At 34.7% G+C, this 17,547-nt stretch overlaps 2 protein-coding genes across 7 annotated transcripts in view; one reads left to right on the forward strand and one right to left on the reverse strand.

The window, feature by feature from the left end:
- LOC149419534 (prominin-like protein) overlaps positions 1-6,573 on the forward strand; it is a 262,011-nt gene extending 255,438 nt beyond the window's left edge. For 3 of the 6 annotated variants that reach the window (XM_089638370.1, XM_089638374.1, XM_089638372.1), the window contains 3 exons: positions 146-331; positions 2,802-2,894; positions 3,602-6,573. In XM_089638370.1, the coding sequence (XP_089494496.1) occupies positions 146-331; positions 2,802-2,894; positions 3,602-3,617 (295 nt within the window). In that variant the 3' untranslated portion in view covers positions 3,618-6,573. Of the gene's footprint in view, positions 1-145; positions 332-2,797; positions 2,895-3,601 lie in introns of those variants that run through there. The other 3 variants (XM_089638373.1, XM_089638371.1, XR_016302903.1) reach the window with 3 other exon arrangements.
- Positions 6,574-7,241: 668 nt separating this feature from the next.
- Positions 7,242-17,547, reverse strand: part of LOC149419537 (sodium-independent sulfate anion transporter-like) — a 54,977-nt gene continuing 44,671 nt past the window's right edge. Inside the window, exons 4-11 of the mRNA XM_089637872.1 lie at positions 17,135-17,355; positions 13,210-13,390; positions 12,315-12,479; positions 11,508-11,695; positions 10,445-10,559; positions 10,199-10,344; positions 9,273-9,449; positions 7,242-8,848 (exon numbers count right to left, since the gene is read on the reverse strand). Coding sequence (XP_089493998.1) covers positions 8,660-8,848; positions 9,273-9,449; positions 10,199-10,344; positions 10,445-10,559; positions 11,508-11,695; positions 12,315-12,479; positions 13,210-13,390; positions 17,135-17,355 — 1,382 coding nt within the window. The 3' untranslated portion in view covers positions 7,242-8,659. The remainder of the gene's footprint in view (positions 8,849-9,272; positions 9,450-10,198; positions 10,345-10,444; positions 10,560-11,507; positions 11,696-12,314; positions 12,480-13,209; positions 13,391-17,134; positions 17,356-17,547) is intronic.

Below are 17,547 nucleotides of genomic sequence, written 5' to 3' on the forward strand. Positions count from 1 at the left end.
TACTGAATTATGTGTTACCAAACTTGAATCACCCGTGTGGGGAAATTTTTTTATTTGGTATTTCACAATTTGACAGGAAAATTTCCACAGCTGATAAAACACCGAATTACATATCCTTGTTCTAATCTTGTTTGTGACTTTGCAGCTCCCAGCACGTGGAGAAGGTGTCAGGGGGGCGGCGCCGCCAAGGGGGCCAGGGAGGGCCCGGGGGAGACCGGGGGGAGCGGGGAGCGGGACGCAGTGGGGTGCGACCGCGCTCGGGGGCACAGGGTGAGGGAGTCATCGTGCCCGACTCGGCGCACCCAGCAAGGTACACCGATATGGCACCCAAGTAAGATTACTGACTGTGCTATGTTTTTTTTGGCTAGCCGAACGTTATGTTTTTTTATTTGTTAATGTATTATTATTATTATTTGTCATGACAGTCAGGTTCCTGCCAGTCTTCAGACCATAGTCCAGTTAAACCAACTCCCATGTTTAGTGGCGGTTTATGGTCATTCTCAAAGGGGGTTCAATCAAACTTTAATAAAGAAAAATAAATAAATTTCAATCTCTATTAATTTAAAAATCTGTTCAATTTTTATTAAATTTGCAAATGCTAACATGACCGGTCAGTGGTTGAGTGGGCATAGCGCTTGGGTCTCACCCGAGCGTCGCGTGTTCGATTCCTCGGCTGGCTAAGTCCTCCATCACAACACAAGCAACATTTTCGGCTTTCTGTGGTGGTAGTAGGAGATTTTCAAACATTGTTGGGTTATTCGTAACCTGGGAATGTTTGTCTTTCTTTTTAAAATTAAAAAAATTAAAAAATTATATATTTTTCAGAAGGGATTAAAATAATCCCCCAAAACACATTTTTTCCAAACAACAATATAGAAATAATATTTTGTGCTATCATTATTTATCGTGTTTTGTTTTCATCCGAGTTCACAAATAATATAACGTTATCCGAAAGTGACATCTGGCATGTTTTATAAAAGCTAAGTGCGCCGAACCAAGAGACAATTATTTTCGCTCTAGAGATAGAGAAGTATGTACCTTTCACTCTACCAGACAGAATATTGATTGTTTGAAATATTCCGTAGGAATTATCTGTCCATAGGTGCATTCTGGATTCCGCTCCTATGGACAGATTTTCATATAGGTGAATTTTTCATGGATGTCTATTCGTCTTTGCTACTGTTTGGGGAGCTTACTGCACATAATGCTTCTTTAGAAAACCGCCACTGCCCACGTTTCAGCTTAATCCGTTGACAGTAATCAAGTCTCTTTGATGAAGTTTACCAGTGTTGCCATTAGCTGTTCCGTGTCTCTGGTTCCACAGTGTGGCTCATTCTTAGATAGAAGATTTCCAATCTATGGACCTGTTGTTCTGCTGCTTAGAGCTATGTTGTAACTTGTTCACGGAAAGAAGGTATAGGGTATTTTCACCGATTTTGTTTATTCTTGAAATCAAAAAAGAAAAAAATTACTATGGTGAAAATTTTGATGTTGATGAATAAATTTTCTATAATGATTTAAAATGTGCAATTTTTGATTTGTCTCCAACACGACACATACATTTTTATTTGTGAATTCGGCTGCATACGCTGTACACATCATGGCTTGGCCTATTTCAGCGTTCCGCTGAAGCAACTACCAGTGGGAATGTATTGCGACCGATATGCTTAAATAAGCCAAGCCACGCAAATATAGCACACTTGTAGCGTGGTCTGTCACATGCTTGAAATATCCCATTGGTTACAATGCAGCTATCAGCCGTATGCAACTCAAAATTCCTTTGATTAGTCAAAAATTAGTTATTTTTATAATATTTTTACGCCAGCTTTTTCAACCCTATCAATTGTAAATAATGCTTCTGTAAAGTTTTTATTTTAGCTGTTTTTTGCAACTTTTTAATACTTGTGTTTGAACATGTGATTCAGAAATCTACCCTAAACTGGTCTAATCCTTTTTTGAAAAAGAATTTACAAATAAATTTCATTGACAAGAGTTTTGAAAATGTACAAGGGGGTACCACAAACATTTATGGTCCTCAAATTTGAGTTTTCCCCATAGGATTCACGACGAGCACACAAAACATCTGTTACCAAAAAATTTGTACCAACCGAAAGGACGACTTCTCCAGCGCAGTGCTTGGCATACTGACTGGGGAAAGATAGCTGTAGATGGTCCTACCAGCATAACCTTCAAACCCTAGAAAAACTGAGCTCCCCGCAACATCAGTTCGGTTTCTTTGGGTACCCCCTCGTACATACATTCAATAAATATGTCACTTGCTTCCAAATGAATCTCAAAATAAATGAGACCTATGATGTTTCACTAGCCCCATTATGAACGTAGTTTGATTGTCTTGGTATCTATAAATACGTGCTTCCTTACACGGATGCAAAGGTCCCGGGTTCGAAACCCGCACCATTCAGTAGCTTATTCTCTCAATGGCAAGTGCATAATTTGAGGTGCTTAGAAGAAGTGTGGCCTCAACCGACAAAAATTTTAATCAACGAAAAGATTTTTGTCATATCTATGAAGCCACAGTGGCCCAATTTTAGTTTTCACTGATTTCAAAGGATGGCGCCATATAATATTGTTCTTCCATTACTTTATTAGTTACTTATCTTTAACGATCTGATGTTTTCGCTGATTATGAATTTTTGTTGGTTGGGCCATTCTTCCGCTGAGCGCCTCAATTATACTTTCTTATATTATTGTTTATTGTGTTTATTGTTTTTGTGGCCTGTGGTGGTGGCGTATCGGTGAGAGTAATGTGTAATGTGTTGCCCGCGTGTCCCTATTGGCAGGCACTGGGAGGACTATCCGGCCGGTGGCCCCCCGCGCTACCACGGGCCCGCTGAGTACGAGCGCCCTCCGCCCTACTATTACCCGGGACCACAGTCAGTATTGCCCTGTCTCAACATAACCTAACCCAACACAATCCTACCTATTCTTCACCGAACATGACCTAACTTAATTCAACTGAACCTAACCTCACACAACCTGATATATCTTACCTTATTTGTCATTTATGTACTATGTTATGAATGTATGTACATAATATTATAAATAATTGAAAACAGAAGAGGGAGTAAACTACAGTTGAATATTCGAAAAAAATCTTATTTTCTATCAAATTTAATGGACTTTAAGGTTTATTTCCGTTTGCCAGAACAGAAATTGTGATGTGATGTGAAAATAAAGATTTTTTGCTCAGTGAGGGTTTTCTCAACTGCCTTTATACTGTCCATATTTTCAAACCAATATTTCGATCTACTTAATTGCGTTTATTATTTGATTTATCTGAATAAATATTCTCTATAATAATTTGCATTAAATAGGTTCGAACCCTGGGGAATATCTGACATTGCTAAACACTCAATTGGTATAAATGTCATAGATTGACAAATGTTATTTCCTTGATAATTATTACAACACATGTATAGCACAGTTTTTTGCTATTTCACTACAAGTGCGCATTAGCTGTATAATATGATACAGTTATGAATAACACAGTGAAACTTCTTCAGTAGGTCTTCACGGACAATCACAATATAATTTTAAAATGTATACATTAAATCTGATATCGTTTCCTTTAATTTTACAGCAATGAGAGACCTTAAATCGGCTGCTGACTTTGGAATTAGCTGACGAAATTCCGCGATAAGCCCTAGAAGAAAGACGCCACAACGACAAAGCGAAACGAGACGACCGTCTCAACCATCTGTAGCTCATTTGACCCCCCCATCATTGACGGGCTATATTTTGCTCATTTTTATAAGGATAATGGATATTTTTATGTATTTTCATAGATTCTCCAAATAATGACGTATGCGTTGGGCCCTGCCACGGTTTATAAAATATAACGAACTATTCAATTGTGATTTATTTAGCATTAGTTTGTTTCATGATCGACTTCATTGTTTCATTTTACGTATTAATTATTAGTTTTGAAACTAATGCCAAATTACTTTATTCTCCGAGGGATCCTAGTTATGGTTTGATTTTTATGTAATTCTGTGCAAGTCACAACATTATATTTTTAAATTACTATTTTTTAGGCATAATGAGGCCACCATTGCTGGTGACTGATATTTTATATTGAACCGTTCAATTATGATTGAATTTTCCAAATCTTTTTACATCAATTGACTTTTTATTATACTTTTATAATTCTGAAGTGATGGAAAATTTTCCTCTCGGAATCGCCATTATATTAATTATAGCCATGATTTAAGTAATATTCTGTCAGATTTTTTTATTAATAGATATTACAAAGTAATAAAAAACAAATTTAATATTACTTTTGTCAGAATGGATAAACCCAATTATTTTTTTAAGATTGAGATACCTAGAATTATTGTTATTTGTAAGGTCAAATAAAAGGTAGGATAAATGTTTTTAATCATGTGAAAATTACAACTTTCTTACGCGTATAAGTTTATTTTTATTTTCAGCGCTTTCTATGTGTGTGTACTTTTGACATACTAGTAACTCTAGTTTCTCGTAATGAATATCCCTAGATTAAGCATGCATTTATTCAAAGGATCTTAGACGTAAGGATCATCTCTCCTAATAATGTCTGACCATTTGTAAGATCTAACTAACACTGAAAAGATCTCAAAACAATTTCTTGTAATAATTAATGTTTAATTTGACAGCACTGTATTTTTTGGTACTTTTTTTTATTCCATATCTGCATTTATTAATCACAGATTGATAAATGCAAATTCCTCAAACTTCACGAATAAATAGTTAATAAGTGTAAAATTAATCAAACTTACAATAATTTGAATGAATTATTCAACTGCTCATATTCGTAACCAAAACTGTTGCTACAATAAATTTTACAAATAGATTTGTTGTATTTGATTGAGTGGAGCCACAAGTTTATTTCCACGAAGAAGTGAAGAGTCTCTTAAGGTTTACAAGTTAGTATCGATGAACCTAAATAGAATAACTTTTAACCGTTAAATGGTGAAGTTGTTACTAACGGAGACTTAGATTAATCCAAAGTACTGTGTATTTTCTATTTTATGTGTAAAGTAGTTACTTAGAAACTACTCGGCAACTTCAACTCATCAAAGGGTATTTTAAAATACTAAAAAACATTTCTTTTAATCTGCCAATGAACAGAATGGAGCCGCAGACGTGTGCGCAAAATATACATACACTCGGTTACATAATTTCCGAGTTGAAATCTTTTTATTAATTTATCAAAATTGTTTTCAAAAGTACAATGACATTACATATATCAAATTTAATATTGTGTGTAAGTGAATCTTTATCTTCGTGTTATCGTAATTAAGCGGCTGGACATGAAGTCTACTATTGGAATCGTCCAGTTTAATTTAATTAATTAATTTAGAGGGTGCACTACACCACTGTCTTTGGTCAGACCAAAGTATTGGATTACTCAATCTTGGAAATATGCTCAATCTTAAGTAATGATGATGAATGACTGGCTATTGAGATGAACTCGGCGCAGGGAATGCCGTGCACCCGTCTGACTCGTCTTGTAAATATTTCCAGATTTATCTTCGAATATAGTAAAATATTATCATACAGATAGTTAGGATTATTAAAATATTTACAAAAATATATGCATTAGTCACCTTTATTGTGGAACAATATGTTATTAGTTTTAGCGTTTATTATTATTGTGAATTCTATTTGTAAGGTTACGTGTCTGTGCCAATTATCTCTATTGTCAACACAAAGGTGTAAATGTTTGGCTCATCCTTTCTTAAAGGAAATATACAATCAAATTAAGTTTTTCATCTAATTGTTAAATGTAACAACGCAATCAGATGCGTATTTCTGCACAGATTGTAAGGTTGAGTCACTTCTTCCCCAGCATCTTACTTTAGGTCAGGTTGAATCGCCGACTAGGGAACATGTGTAGCTTCAAATTGAGTAGGAATTAAAGTAAATTAAAAAGAATTTGCACTTTTTGTATGGTACGAGAGTGAAGACTTGAAGTTTTGTATTTGGCAATAATTTGGGAATGGCTGGGAAGGGTTTTTGTATGATAAACTAATAATGGTGCACTGTGTATTGAATATTTCTAATGTTTCAAATACTCTCTTGTATTTTAAATGTCTTAAGCATAGCATTGTAAAAAAATGGTTGGACGACGGATGCGGTTGCTGCTTTTTGCGTTTCTGTGATGTCAATATTTTGCGATTTGTTGAAGGTTGGAAAAACTTATGAAATTTTGTCTGGATTCTTAAAACAGACCCCGTGGGTAAAGTGCATTCTTCATGTTTAGAAAATTTATGTAAATTACTTTTTGTTATTTTTTTAAACAACCTGCAACAGACAGATTATTGACATGATCGAAGACAATTATTTTCTTTTTTACCTTTCTTAAAATGTAATAAAAAATTTGTATGTTATTAAAAGAATGTCGCAAAATTCTCACAAAACATTTAAAAATTTTGCTTTGACAAAATCTCATATCTCATTTTGTGATGAAATTATGTATTCTCTAGTTAATTTTATTTGAGCCAATATTGAAAACTTGTGTTATTTTGTTTCTTCTTATTTGCGAGATTTATTTTTGCTTAATTAAAAAAAACCGACTGTAACTAAATAAATATTTATAAGAATTAAAAAAAAAAATCTTTCTTTTAACCCTTCCTCGTCTGCTTTATTTTCTATCTATTTGTGTTTTATTATGTTTACTGAAATTAGGTAAAGCATAAATCACACTTCAAAAAAAAAAAAAAATTATCAATAAGAGAAGACTACAAAACTTATGCTTGTATATAATTTGTAAATATGTTGTCTCTATTGCCCAGTCATTAATTATTAGGTAGGTACAATGTTTAATTATTACACAATTGGGGAAAATCCTCCACTAATGAAAGAAAGGTTAAAATTGTCAAGAATTTTTATTATAAAAGCATATTATGCTCACATTCTTACACTTCACGCCGAGGACAATACATTTTAATTTCTGGAACATTCCCAGGCATTAAAATATTTTTAATAAATACCTAACTTTAGTAAAAGCAACTCAAATGTATTTCATATTAAAAAGACATAAATGGTAATAACATAGGTATTATGTTAAAAGTTGATGAACGGGTAATTAAATTAGATTTCTACAGAATATAATATCTACAACATAAAAATATCAAATTATTATTTTCCACAAATACAAAATAGTTAACAGATGAAAATAGTCACAATCAAAATAATGTTATGGAAGGTTTACAATAAATTATTTTAAAAGTTATATATATTTTTTTTATATAATCAAACATAATCTAATAAATCATTATATAAAATAATGGAATAAATAATATTAAAATTTATTTTATTTGCAAAAAATCATTATTTTTCAAATCAAAAACACATTACGTACATTTTTAAGTACCTCTACTACCTATAGTAATAAAAATAAAATTGAAATGTCTAGGAATGAATTACCTTTACGCACAGCCATTGTTAATAGGTAATGCTAAGACTTACAAACTTTTATTTAATATTATTTCTGTCGATCGTTTAAATTTTACTAAAAAAAAAACTTAAATCATACATTATAATAATATAGTTATTGTCGAGTGTCAAGTCCACGAATAATGGCTTTTCATTTTAATTACATATGTAATTATCATTTCGTAGAGAATTCAAATTATTATTTAAAAAAAAAAACACGCTAGCCACAAATAAATTTACTAGTTTGAAAATTTTGTAAAATACTGGATTTGCTTTCAACACAGGACTTTTATCACATTTCAGAAACATTCAGTCAATTTTTTCTTTCTTTCCAACTCTTTCGTTACAGTAGACGACATAATCAATCACAACTCTTATAAGAATCTCAATTTCTTTCTGTTACATTTATAACCGCTAAACCTGTGGACGTTTCATCGGCCAACATTATTAGAGTTAGAAAGCCTAATCCTAATGTAACACCTACACACCTAGTTTTATATACAAAATTATTCAAAGTTTTAATGCAAAAGAATGTGGCAATGTTAATCTGAAACTAGATTGGTGATTCAACAATAACATTTTGAATGCATCTCAATTGTGCATTTTTAAGGTTATTGTAACAGACAATTATCGACCAGTGAATCGTATTTGCGTAGTTCAACTTTACCCTTTGAATGCCAAAATTTCAGTGGCGCCAAAAGTCAGGTGCCACTGTTCAGTAAAATATAGACATACGAGTATAATCGTATCAGCAATCTCTGCTGGTAGTCTATTCTGGATGCCGTACTCACAACTTAAAATAAAGACAATTATTGTCAACAAGGTAGTAAAAATATAAATATGTCTCGGGGTAATTACTACAACTAGGTAACTCCAGTTCAGCATTTTTGAGTTACACACCATGTAGGTAAGTACGCCACAGACAAATAAATCTTGGTTATGTCGAATTCGAAAACGCTGATTTCCGAGTTACTTATTTATAGTAATTACCCGTTGATATGAAATGGAAGTATAACAGCATAGTTCTCAATCCATACTAAAACTCAAATTACTGCACATTTTCAATGCGCCAAGTCTCAATTCTAACTTCTTCCAACCCTCTTGCCGACGGATCCGTACATCTTTCATTCATTTTCTGCACTCCGCAATATTTGTCTTATCCGACAAAGTAATCTTGTGCAGCCGTAGTATTTGCCTTTTCTCTGGCGGCCAAACCTAATCAGCAAGCTACCATGGGGTTGGAAGCTGTAGTCTGCTGCAGCATGAGGTCTAGGCCGGCTGGACAGCGACAGGACTTGAACTCCTTAGGCTGGACTCCTTGGAAGATTCCCACGATGGATGGCTTCAGGTTGTAAAAGATCAGCGGCTGACCACGAGCCAGGAAGTCGTCGATCAAAGACTTGATGCCCTGGAGAAAGAAGAGAGGATTAGTTGAAGTAAAGAGTGGATTTAATCACTTTACTAAAAAGTATGCAAATGCAGAGAATAATTTCATTTCTATAACAGAGAAGAAAAATGACGATAACCTAGGAATACCGTCACAACAAACAAAAGTTTCTCAGTCACATTATATAGTATTCTGTAGTAAACTGTGACGAGAACAGCGAGCAATGTAAGCGATAAAGAAAGTTAAGGTGGGGAAGTGATAAAGAGTTAGGTATTATTTAATGTTAAATGTGACACAAAGAAGAGAAAGGCTAGGCATACAATTTCAAATGGAAAGAGAAGAACAGACAGGTTGGGCATTCAATTTCAAATGTCAAAGAATATATTCAATGGATTCTGATCTCGTATGATGAGGTTGCCTCCAGAAACAGTGTTGCTAGACTCACCCTGGCCGCCGTGAAGTCTGCCCCCTGGATGTGGGTGGCATCCAGAACCACCGGCATCCGGGAGAGCGCCTGTTTGATGCCCGCTTTGCTCACCACCCCTCGCACATACTCCACTGAGGGGAAAACCAGGCTGCGGTCCGGCGTTATCACCAAGTATTCAATGCCACTCGGGACACTCTGGAAAACATAAACAAGTCAAGACGTTAGTTTGGAACACTCAAGGCAATAAGTTAGGTTAGACCTCAATAGTACAATACGAATGTACCACTCCAGGAGCGGAACTCCTGTCCCGGTGGGACCGGTACACCAGAGTGGCACTGTTTTTTGTTTAGAACTTGAAACACATTTTCTGTGGATAGAAAGGATGTTGGAATTTAATCGACCAGTATACATGGCAACCTAATAAGCCAATATTGGAATTTAGGATGGGCAAAAATAAAGAAAGTGATTGAGCACAAATTTTTGTTTCACGCTTCCCGCTTCATTTTGCTTGCCGATTCTTCTTGCTTCCAGCTTCTACTGCATATTCAACTTCATTTTCAGATCTTGTTGTACATGCTTGCATCTGTACTTGGACATATGTACTATGTACCTACTCCTAGTAACTACCTAGCATCTTATTTTTAAGGCGGCGTACCGGTACCAAGAGTCGTACGCTTACGCTGGGAACTGGGAACCATATCGGGGGAGCCATAGCGGAGGAGTTGTACCGGAAAACCGTATCGGGCCAGCACAGTATTCTTTACGCTCTAAACTCACGGCTTCCGTTCAATTAAGCTGTCGTTCAATAGGGTCGACTCTTTTCACGGTACGAAAATATTGAGCTGGTACCGTGGCTCCCGCTCTTAATAAAATGAGTCATGACCTATCGCTAATTGATAGAACTGTGTAGGTTTGAAGGTTAGGTGTGTCAAAAATAAACTTACAATTGCTTTGTTGACATGTACGCTTGGTCTGGCAGATGCGTACAGCAAGAACAGGAGATTGATGGAAATTCCTATGACTATTCCTAGCTCCAGGCGAATCAAGAGGCAGGAGATAAATGTCACCACCGCCGGAATGAGGTCAATTTCTTTAAAGAAAATTAAACAGCTGTATTAGAATAATGTTATCAAGAAGAGTATTTAATTAACAGAATGTTTAAAGTTCTTATTTGGCATGAAGGTACTTACTTTTAGTTCTCCATATTGGTTTGAAGACATGAAGTTCGACCATGAATATAACAGCTGCAATAATAACAGCAGCAAGAGATGCCTTCGGAATGTAGTAGAAGTATGGAGTAAAATACTGCAATGAAAACAGAAACAACAATGAAATTAAACTATATAATGGAAAAAAAAAATAAACATAATTGGGTACTTTCACAAATTACGAATGCTCTTAAAAATATGTGGAAGATTAGTTCATTTTTCTAATTATAATTATCATTCTAAGAAGATGTATTTTTAATGCTTTAATTCATAATAAAAATTATCTAAAACAGCACATTCTGAAAAGTTCCAACTGACTAAAACGTTATTTTTATTTTTTTTTTGAAAAAGAAAGACAAACATTCCCGGGTTACGAATAACCTGAAAATATTTTAAAATCTCCTACTACCACCACAGTAAGCTGAAAATGTTGCTTATGTTGTGATGGAGGACTTAGCCAGCCGAGGAATTGAACATACTACGCCCGAGTGGGACCCAAGCGCGATGTCAACTCGGCCACCGACCGGTCGTTATTATGGCATAGAAACCGCCAATGTCTGGTAAGACGGCTGTCACTAATATCAACGCTGCCGAATTCTCTAATAAAAATTGAACATCTGGTTTTGGCGACAAATCAAAATTGGCACATTTTAAATCGTAATATAAAATTTATTCATCCACATGAAAATAAAATAAAAATATATTTTTATTGTTGTAATTTTTTTCTTAAATTTTTTTCAGAATAAAAAAACTTCGAAAATACCCTATTCAAAACAATAACAAGTAATATAGGCAAAACAATCAACAGATATGAATCACTAGCGGCTTCGTAATAGAGGTTTAGACATCGAAAGTCATGACTTGGCCAAGTGCGTGCTCTGATGAAAGCGACCCAGAGACAGGATGAGGAAGAGGTGGAATATCACCATGGATGTATTGACATCTTTTCTTTTGAGACTGTCACTCGGTATTGAGATTTCATAGCTGGAGTAGTGTCAATTTTGTAATGTTGGAGTTGATATAAATTTAGTGGGAATCTTTTTACCTGTAGAGAAACCAACACCAATATGCCCGTGTAGACGCCGCCGAACGTGGTCTTGACCCCCGAGGCGTGGTTGACGGCTCCGCGGGACAGGGCTCCCGACACCGGCATGGAGCTCACAAATGATGATGCGATGTTGCACAGTCCGATGGCTACCATCTCTTGTGTGGCGTCCACTGGCTTGCCGTCGGCTAGAATCAACAGATTCAGTTATTAAAGGATACATATTAACTGTTTATCAATGTCTTGGTCACACCATGAGAGGTGATCACCGAACTTATAATCCAGGAGATGTAGCAGAGGAACACACCTCAACTCATGGCTTTGAAACCAAAATGACCAGTGTGAGTGTAGGGTGAAGTTTACTCGATGATACAAATGATACGATGTCAAACCACATTCACATTCAGTAATAAACACTTATATAGCCTTTTTGTCAATGTTTTAAAAATGAACATGTAACATTTCCATATTCTATGGTTATATAGTTATGTAAAACAAGGTTACATGATAACTCAACACAATGACAATTGAGACATCTTTAAAAAGTGATATAAAGTAATTAAAAGCGATGAAAAAAACTAACCTGTAAACCTGACCTTCGTAACCTATTTAACCTAGTTTTTGTTTCATAACTTTTCATAAATATATCACGTTTTAAAGGTGAGTTGAATTTTCATTTTGTTGAGTAATCCGGTCACTGTAAAATAATGACAGAAGACAGATATCAAACAATGTCCCCCATCTCATTTTGTAAAGGAAACATCACACAGAAGTTGGCAATAACTAACTTGGGTGTTTGATACTTACAGAAGACTTTAGCCAGTGCAATATTCTCCAGTATGGACAACAGAGGGACCACCAGGATGGCAGAACTTAAGCTGGACCCCATTTCTATAAAGTTGTAGGTGTGATTTCCAACTGTTGACTCAAAGGGCGGCATGGTGATGTTGGGCAGGCCTGGTTTCACATAACCTTGAAAAAAATAGAAGGATGAGGCTCCACATCACAATGTTCTGTAAAATAGGGTGACTTTGTCAATTTTCAACTTTGTAACTAAATATTTTTTTATGGAAGTAAAAACATTTGTGAGCAATTTCCGAAAAATATTTAAAAAAAAAACATGGCTATCAAAGTCACCATTCGGAGTGAGGCAACTTTCAAAAACCATTTTTGTAAGCTTATTGTAAAGATAAGTTATCCCAAAAAAAAATCCGGTTTCGACAGACACTTTAGAATATAAATGACAAGAAACTACTGTAATCGTTGAGGAATTTATAAAATATATTGTAATTTTTTTCAATATATTTTATAAATTTACATAACACGCTGCCCGAATAAAGTTATTAAAAAGAAGCAAGTGTTTTCTGATGGAAAAAAAATTTTAAAATTAGTTTTTAATTCCTTAACAGTTACGATTACATTAGTTAGTAGTACGAGAGGTAGCGAGAATTATGCAGATATCCGCGATGATAGAAGTCACCCCCCGATTCAAAAGTGACCGCAAATTATTTAAAAAAATTATTCATATGAATGACAATAATGATTGCTACAATATAAAAATAGGGTCGAAAGGTCTCCAAGAAACTTAAAACACATCTTCAAATCGATTTAGATCACATTGCTATGGATTATATGTACAGCGGCAATGCAGAATATGCTTTAGGGCAGGTCTATTTTTTCTATGTCAGTGGATGAAACCAACCTGTGAGTATGAAAGGACTCTGTTGGTGCATCTCGAAGGAGTAGGCCAGCGCAGCGCACACTACCACTACCAGGATGTTCCTCCCGGTGGACAGGAACCACAGGAACTTGGAGACTCCTCGCTGCACCAGGGAGGACTTCTCCCCTTCAGTGGGCCCCACTGGAAGGATATCCTTAATTTTCTGGAAACAATAACTAAGTCTTAATAATAAGAATAAGTATATTTAACCTCTCAGGCTAATTTGTTCGGTTTTGGGAACAAACAACTATTACCCCCACAGTCAATTTGTTCGTTTTTGGGAATAGCGCATATGGTCTCATAGAGTTTGTGGTACCTCCCTTACTGTTGGGGTGAGAAATATGATCTAAACGGTGTTAGCAAGATAAAACACCACGCTTTGTATACAAATCAAGAAGTTACCCGAAGAAGAATTAAAATGTACACCTGTGTGAAACCAAAAGTGCCGACAGCAATTTGAGAAAAATGTATGAAACTTTGTGATTTTTATTAATGATTTTATATGAAACAAAGAGACTGTAATGTAATACATCTGTCTAATAAAATGTGTGTTTCTTTTTTCGTCATCCTTAATTTTAGTTCATTGTTTAGATGAAAAAACGTAAAGTGACGTAAGAGCCATTTAAAAAACTTATTTTATATTTGCATTAAAAATTTTTTTTTAATATTTTTCAAAAACAGTGTTTAGTTTTCGGATACATTCAGAAATATTATTTTTTTATTATTTTATTGCAAAGAGGAAATACACACAAATTCTCCAACCTTCAGTGTCTTAAAGAAATATAACGGTCAATATGCCAGAGGCCTGAGGGGTAAATGAGCACTACAGTATGAGTATTACAGAATGGTTGATACTCTCACATTGCCTGGGTGAAAGATTCAGAATGCTGCTTGACATGGTTTTAACCATTTTTAGTAATCAAATTTGAATAGCCTTACCAACCTTCCTCTCCCCATCTCCTTCCTGCCCCAATTTACTTTTTTCTCAAAACCTCCGCAACTCTAGGATATCATTGTCCCACTGGACATTTAAGACACTTTTGTAAAATTCACAAAAATCAATCCGTAAAAATCATTTATTTTTTTACTATAATAGATATATATTTTATTGGTTTGACTGAGGGTTGAACCTTCCTTCCCAAGGACTGGAGTCAACTGAGTATACTAACAACTGAGACAAACCTCGATTGGGTAGGACCGATATTTATTTCTTATTAATACTGCTGTAATGTCATCCAATTTCAGAGAACTGCGTATCTCCGCTTGTGTTTGCGTGATTTCCACCAAAAATAATGCTGAATTATCGGCTGTAAGTGGGTTAATTTCCACTTCTAAGATTTGCATTCATTCATTAATTCATTCATTCATTCATTCATTCATTAATTCATTAATTCATTGATTCATTCATCCACCAAAACTAAATCGAAATATTTAAAAAGTAGGTATTGCATTACTTAAATATTAGTTTTAAAAAATTAGATATGAATGTAACTTTTTGTGATTTAACGATTATAATTTTTTGAGGTTATCGGTTTTGGCATCGACTCATTCTATTAAACTTGTGCTCCATTAAATACAAGGAATTATTTTAACGGCACGTTCCTAACTGCAATACTGCATGTGCAACAGAGATATCTATATTATTATCTCAATAACGCTTGCTATGTAATTTGGCGGAGTTATTTATTATTTGTTTGAAGTAATGCAGATACAAACGTGGTTTTAATAATTCATATTATGCAGATGATTTTTCAATAAAAAAATACTCAGATGAATTGAATCCACTGCAGGTGTAATGAGTAAGAAATAATTATTGTGTTTTGTAACCTCATACGTACAGTCTATGAAATACGTAATTATATTGTTCAATGGTTCCTGATCGTATTTAGGTAATGATGGTTGTCTTTCTTTAATATGTATATGTACATATTTTTTTCTCAAAAACCCCTTAGCTTTCAGTGAGAAATTTTTCCAATTTCCTTAAAAGTTATTAAAAGTGAAAAAGGGCCTATAAATCTAACCCAACGTAATCTATTTACCTTTGTTTTTTTTTCACCACTTTTCATGATTTCATATCACTTTTTTAAGAGTGTGTTGAGTTGCCACTATCCTGAGTTGTATGGTTAATTTTACTCACGTATTGTGCATTTGTTGCTTGGATTACTATTAGTGTATTGGCTGTGTTAGCTCATTATCAGTACTATCACCACAATAAAAAATACCCCCTCCACACTCTTGCACTGGGACCTCCCTAAGTATCCTCGCCGATACGCATTTCTACGATTAAAAGTACAACAATTCAATTCAATTTATTATTTTTAAAACATTACAAAATTATCCAATAATGTTTTTAAATAAATTTATAAAGCAGAATTACCTAAATATAGCAGAAGAAGATGTACTAATATGTGGCTGAAGTACATAATAAAGTAAGTATTAACTATACTAGCAGCTACAAAGCTTGCCATTTAAAAGCAGTTTCATTAATTCTAAATATGTCGATATCCGAATTGATTCTACTCAAGAACAAAATCGCCCTCCCCACTGGAATGACCATTAGCATTGGTTAGTTCTGCAGGCCGGAAAAAAAAACAGTCAGTGCTGTCGGTGATGGAGATAACCATCGGGAATATAGAAACGAATGCTCTCCAAGCTAACTGACTTTTTTAACAGTTCGATAATCAGTCTAAAAAAATGTGTACATCCTTTTTGACTCGCAGAGGGTTTATTCTGAGCATATCCAAAAGTAAGTCACTAGGATAGAGCCTCAGGTATTAGCCATACTCCTAGGTAGACAAATCTCATAAATTTCTTCTTAACTCGCTCCAAAATGAGGGAATACTTTGCCAGGTGTGGACTTCAAATCAACTACCCACTTTCAAGTCTACTCCTGACTGAGAAATTGAATAAAATTATGAAAACCTGGGTATCTCTGAAATTACTTGCAGTGAGTAGAACAAAGCCTTGCATTGTTAGTGAAGTGCTACAAGCAGAGATGTGCAAAATGGGTACCCAAAACCATTTGAAATGCAAAATGGAAATGGGTCAAAACTTTTCCATTTGAAAATGCAAAATGCAAAATGGTTCTTAGAAAAGCATTTCAAATGCAAAATACCTATTTTCAAAATGCATTGAAAATGCAAAATGGTTTCTCAGGTCAAACAATTAGAATAATTATAGAATTTTTAAAAAAATTTTTTATTTAATGGACATCAATGTAGAACAAACATATTACGTGATGGTAAATCCAAAAACACTACGACTACAGATTATGAAACCACAAAAAAATTGCGCGGGACTAATGTTGCCAACGTAAAAACATAGTAACTGCTATCCAACATTTAATATTACAGCGTCATGGCCCCATGTTCAGTATTTGAATCAGTATTTTTTGTAATGGTATCACTCAATTGCCAGGGCTCATACCAGGGAGCAACTTGACAAATGTAAATTATCTCTCATAGCGAGGTTGAGGACCGACTGATATTTGAAAAACAGATGAAAACAGATGAAAAACAGATGAGTGGAGATAGTAGGAAGAATGTTGCAAAAAAGCATTTAAAATGGAAAATGCATTGAGAAAAGCATTTAAAATGCAAAATGCAAAATGGTTTTTAGAAAAACATTTAAAATGCAAAACGGAAAATACCCATTTTGCATTTTGCATTTCCATTTGAAATGGATTTATTTGAAATAAAGCACATCTCTGGTTACAAGCCATCTCAAAATGAGTATGAAATGTCAGCTTATTATCAAAAATAATTCCAAGTTCATTCTTGGTTAGGACTCTGGTGGGAAAACCTGCTTTGGTGGGAATTCGACACGTCTAAAATTTAAGAGAAGCTTATGTCAAAAAATTGAACGCCAGAAGGCTCATGAAGAAGGAGAATAAAAAACTGTTACTTACTCTTAAGACTAAAAGCACTATGATGCAAGTAATCCCCAGCGCAGTGTCCCATAGTCTCGTCTCCCCGATGTGCTGGAACAGGCCCTGCCACACCTGCACGAACTTTCCGCCAGGAAAACTGAGGCCGAGGACGTCCTTGACTTGGGTTGTTGCAATGATGATGGCCGCGGCCGAAGTGAAACCAACTGACACTGGGCCGCTTATGAAGTCTATTAAGAAACCTGAAACAAATAAATAATGCTGATGTTAACAGAGCTGTTGAAATTAGCCGAGTTGAAAAGTAATTATTTGAAATTCTCTCGATAGAATAAAATGACAAAGTATGCTCTGAAAATTATAAAAAATCACATCTGGTTGGGTTAAATTTTATAGATATTAAAAATATTTTAGTGTTTCTTTAAATTCTACTTAAC

Source organism: Hesperophylax consimilis, chromosome 12 (genome assembly GCF_061612785.1).
Source record: "Hesperophylax consimilis isolate HC1 chromosome 12, BYU_Hcon_1.0, whole genome shotgun sequence".
Lineage (NCBI taxonomy): Eukaryota > Metazoa > Arthropoda > Insecta > Trichoptera > Limnephilidae > Hesperophylax > Hesperophylax consimilis.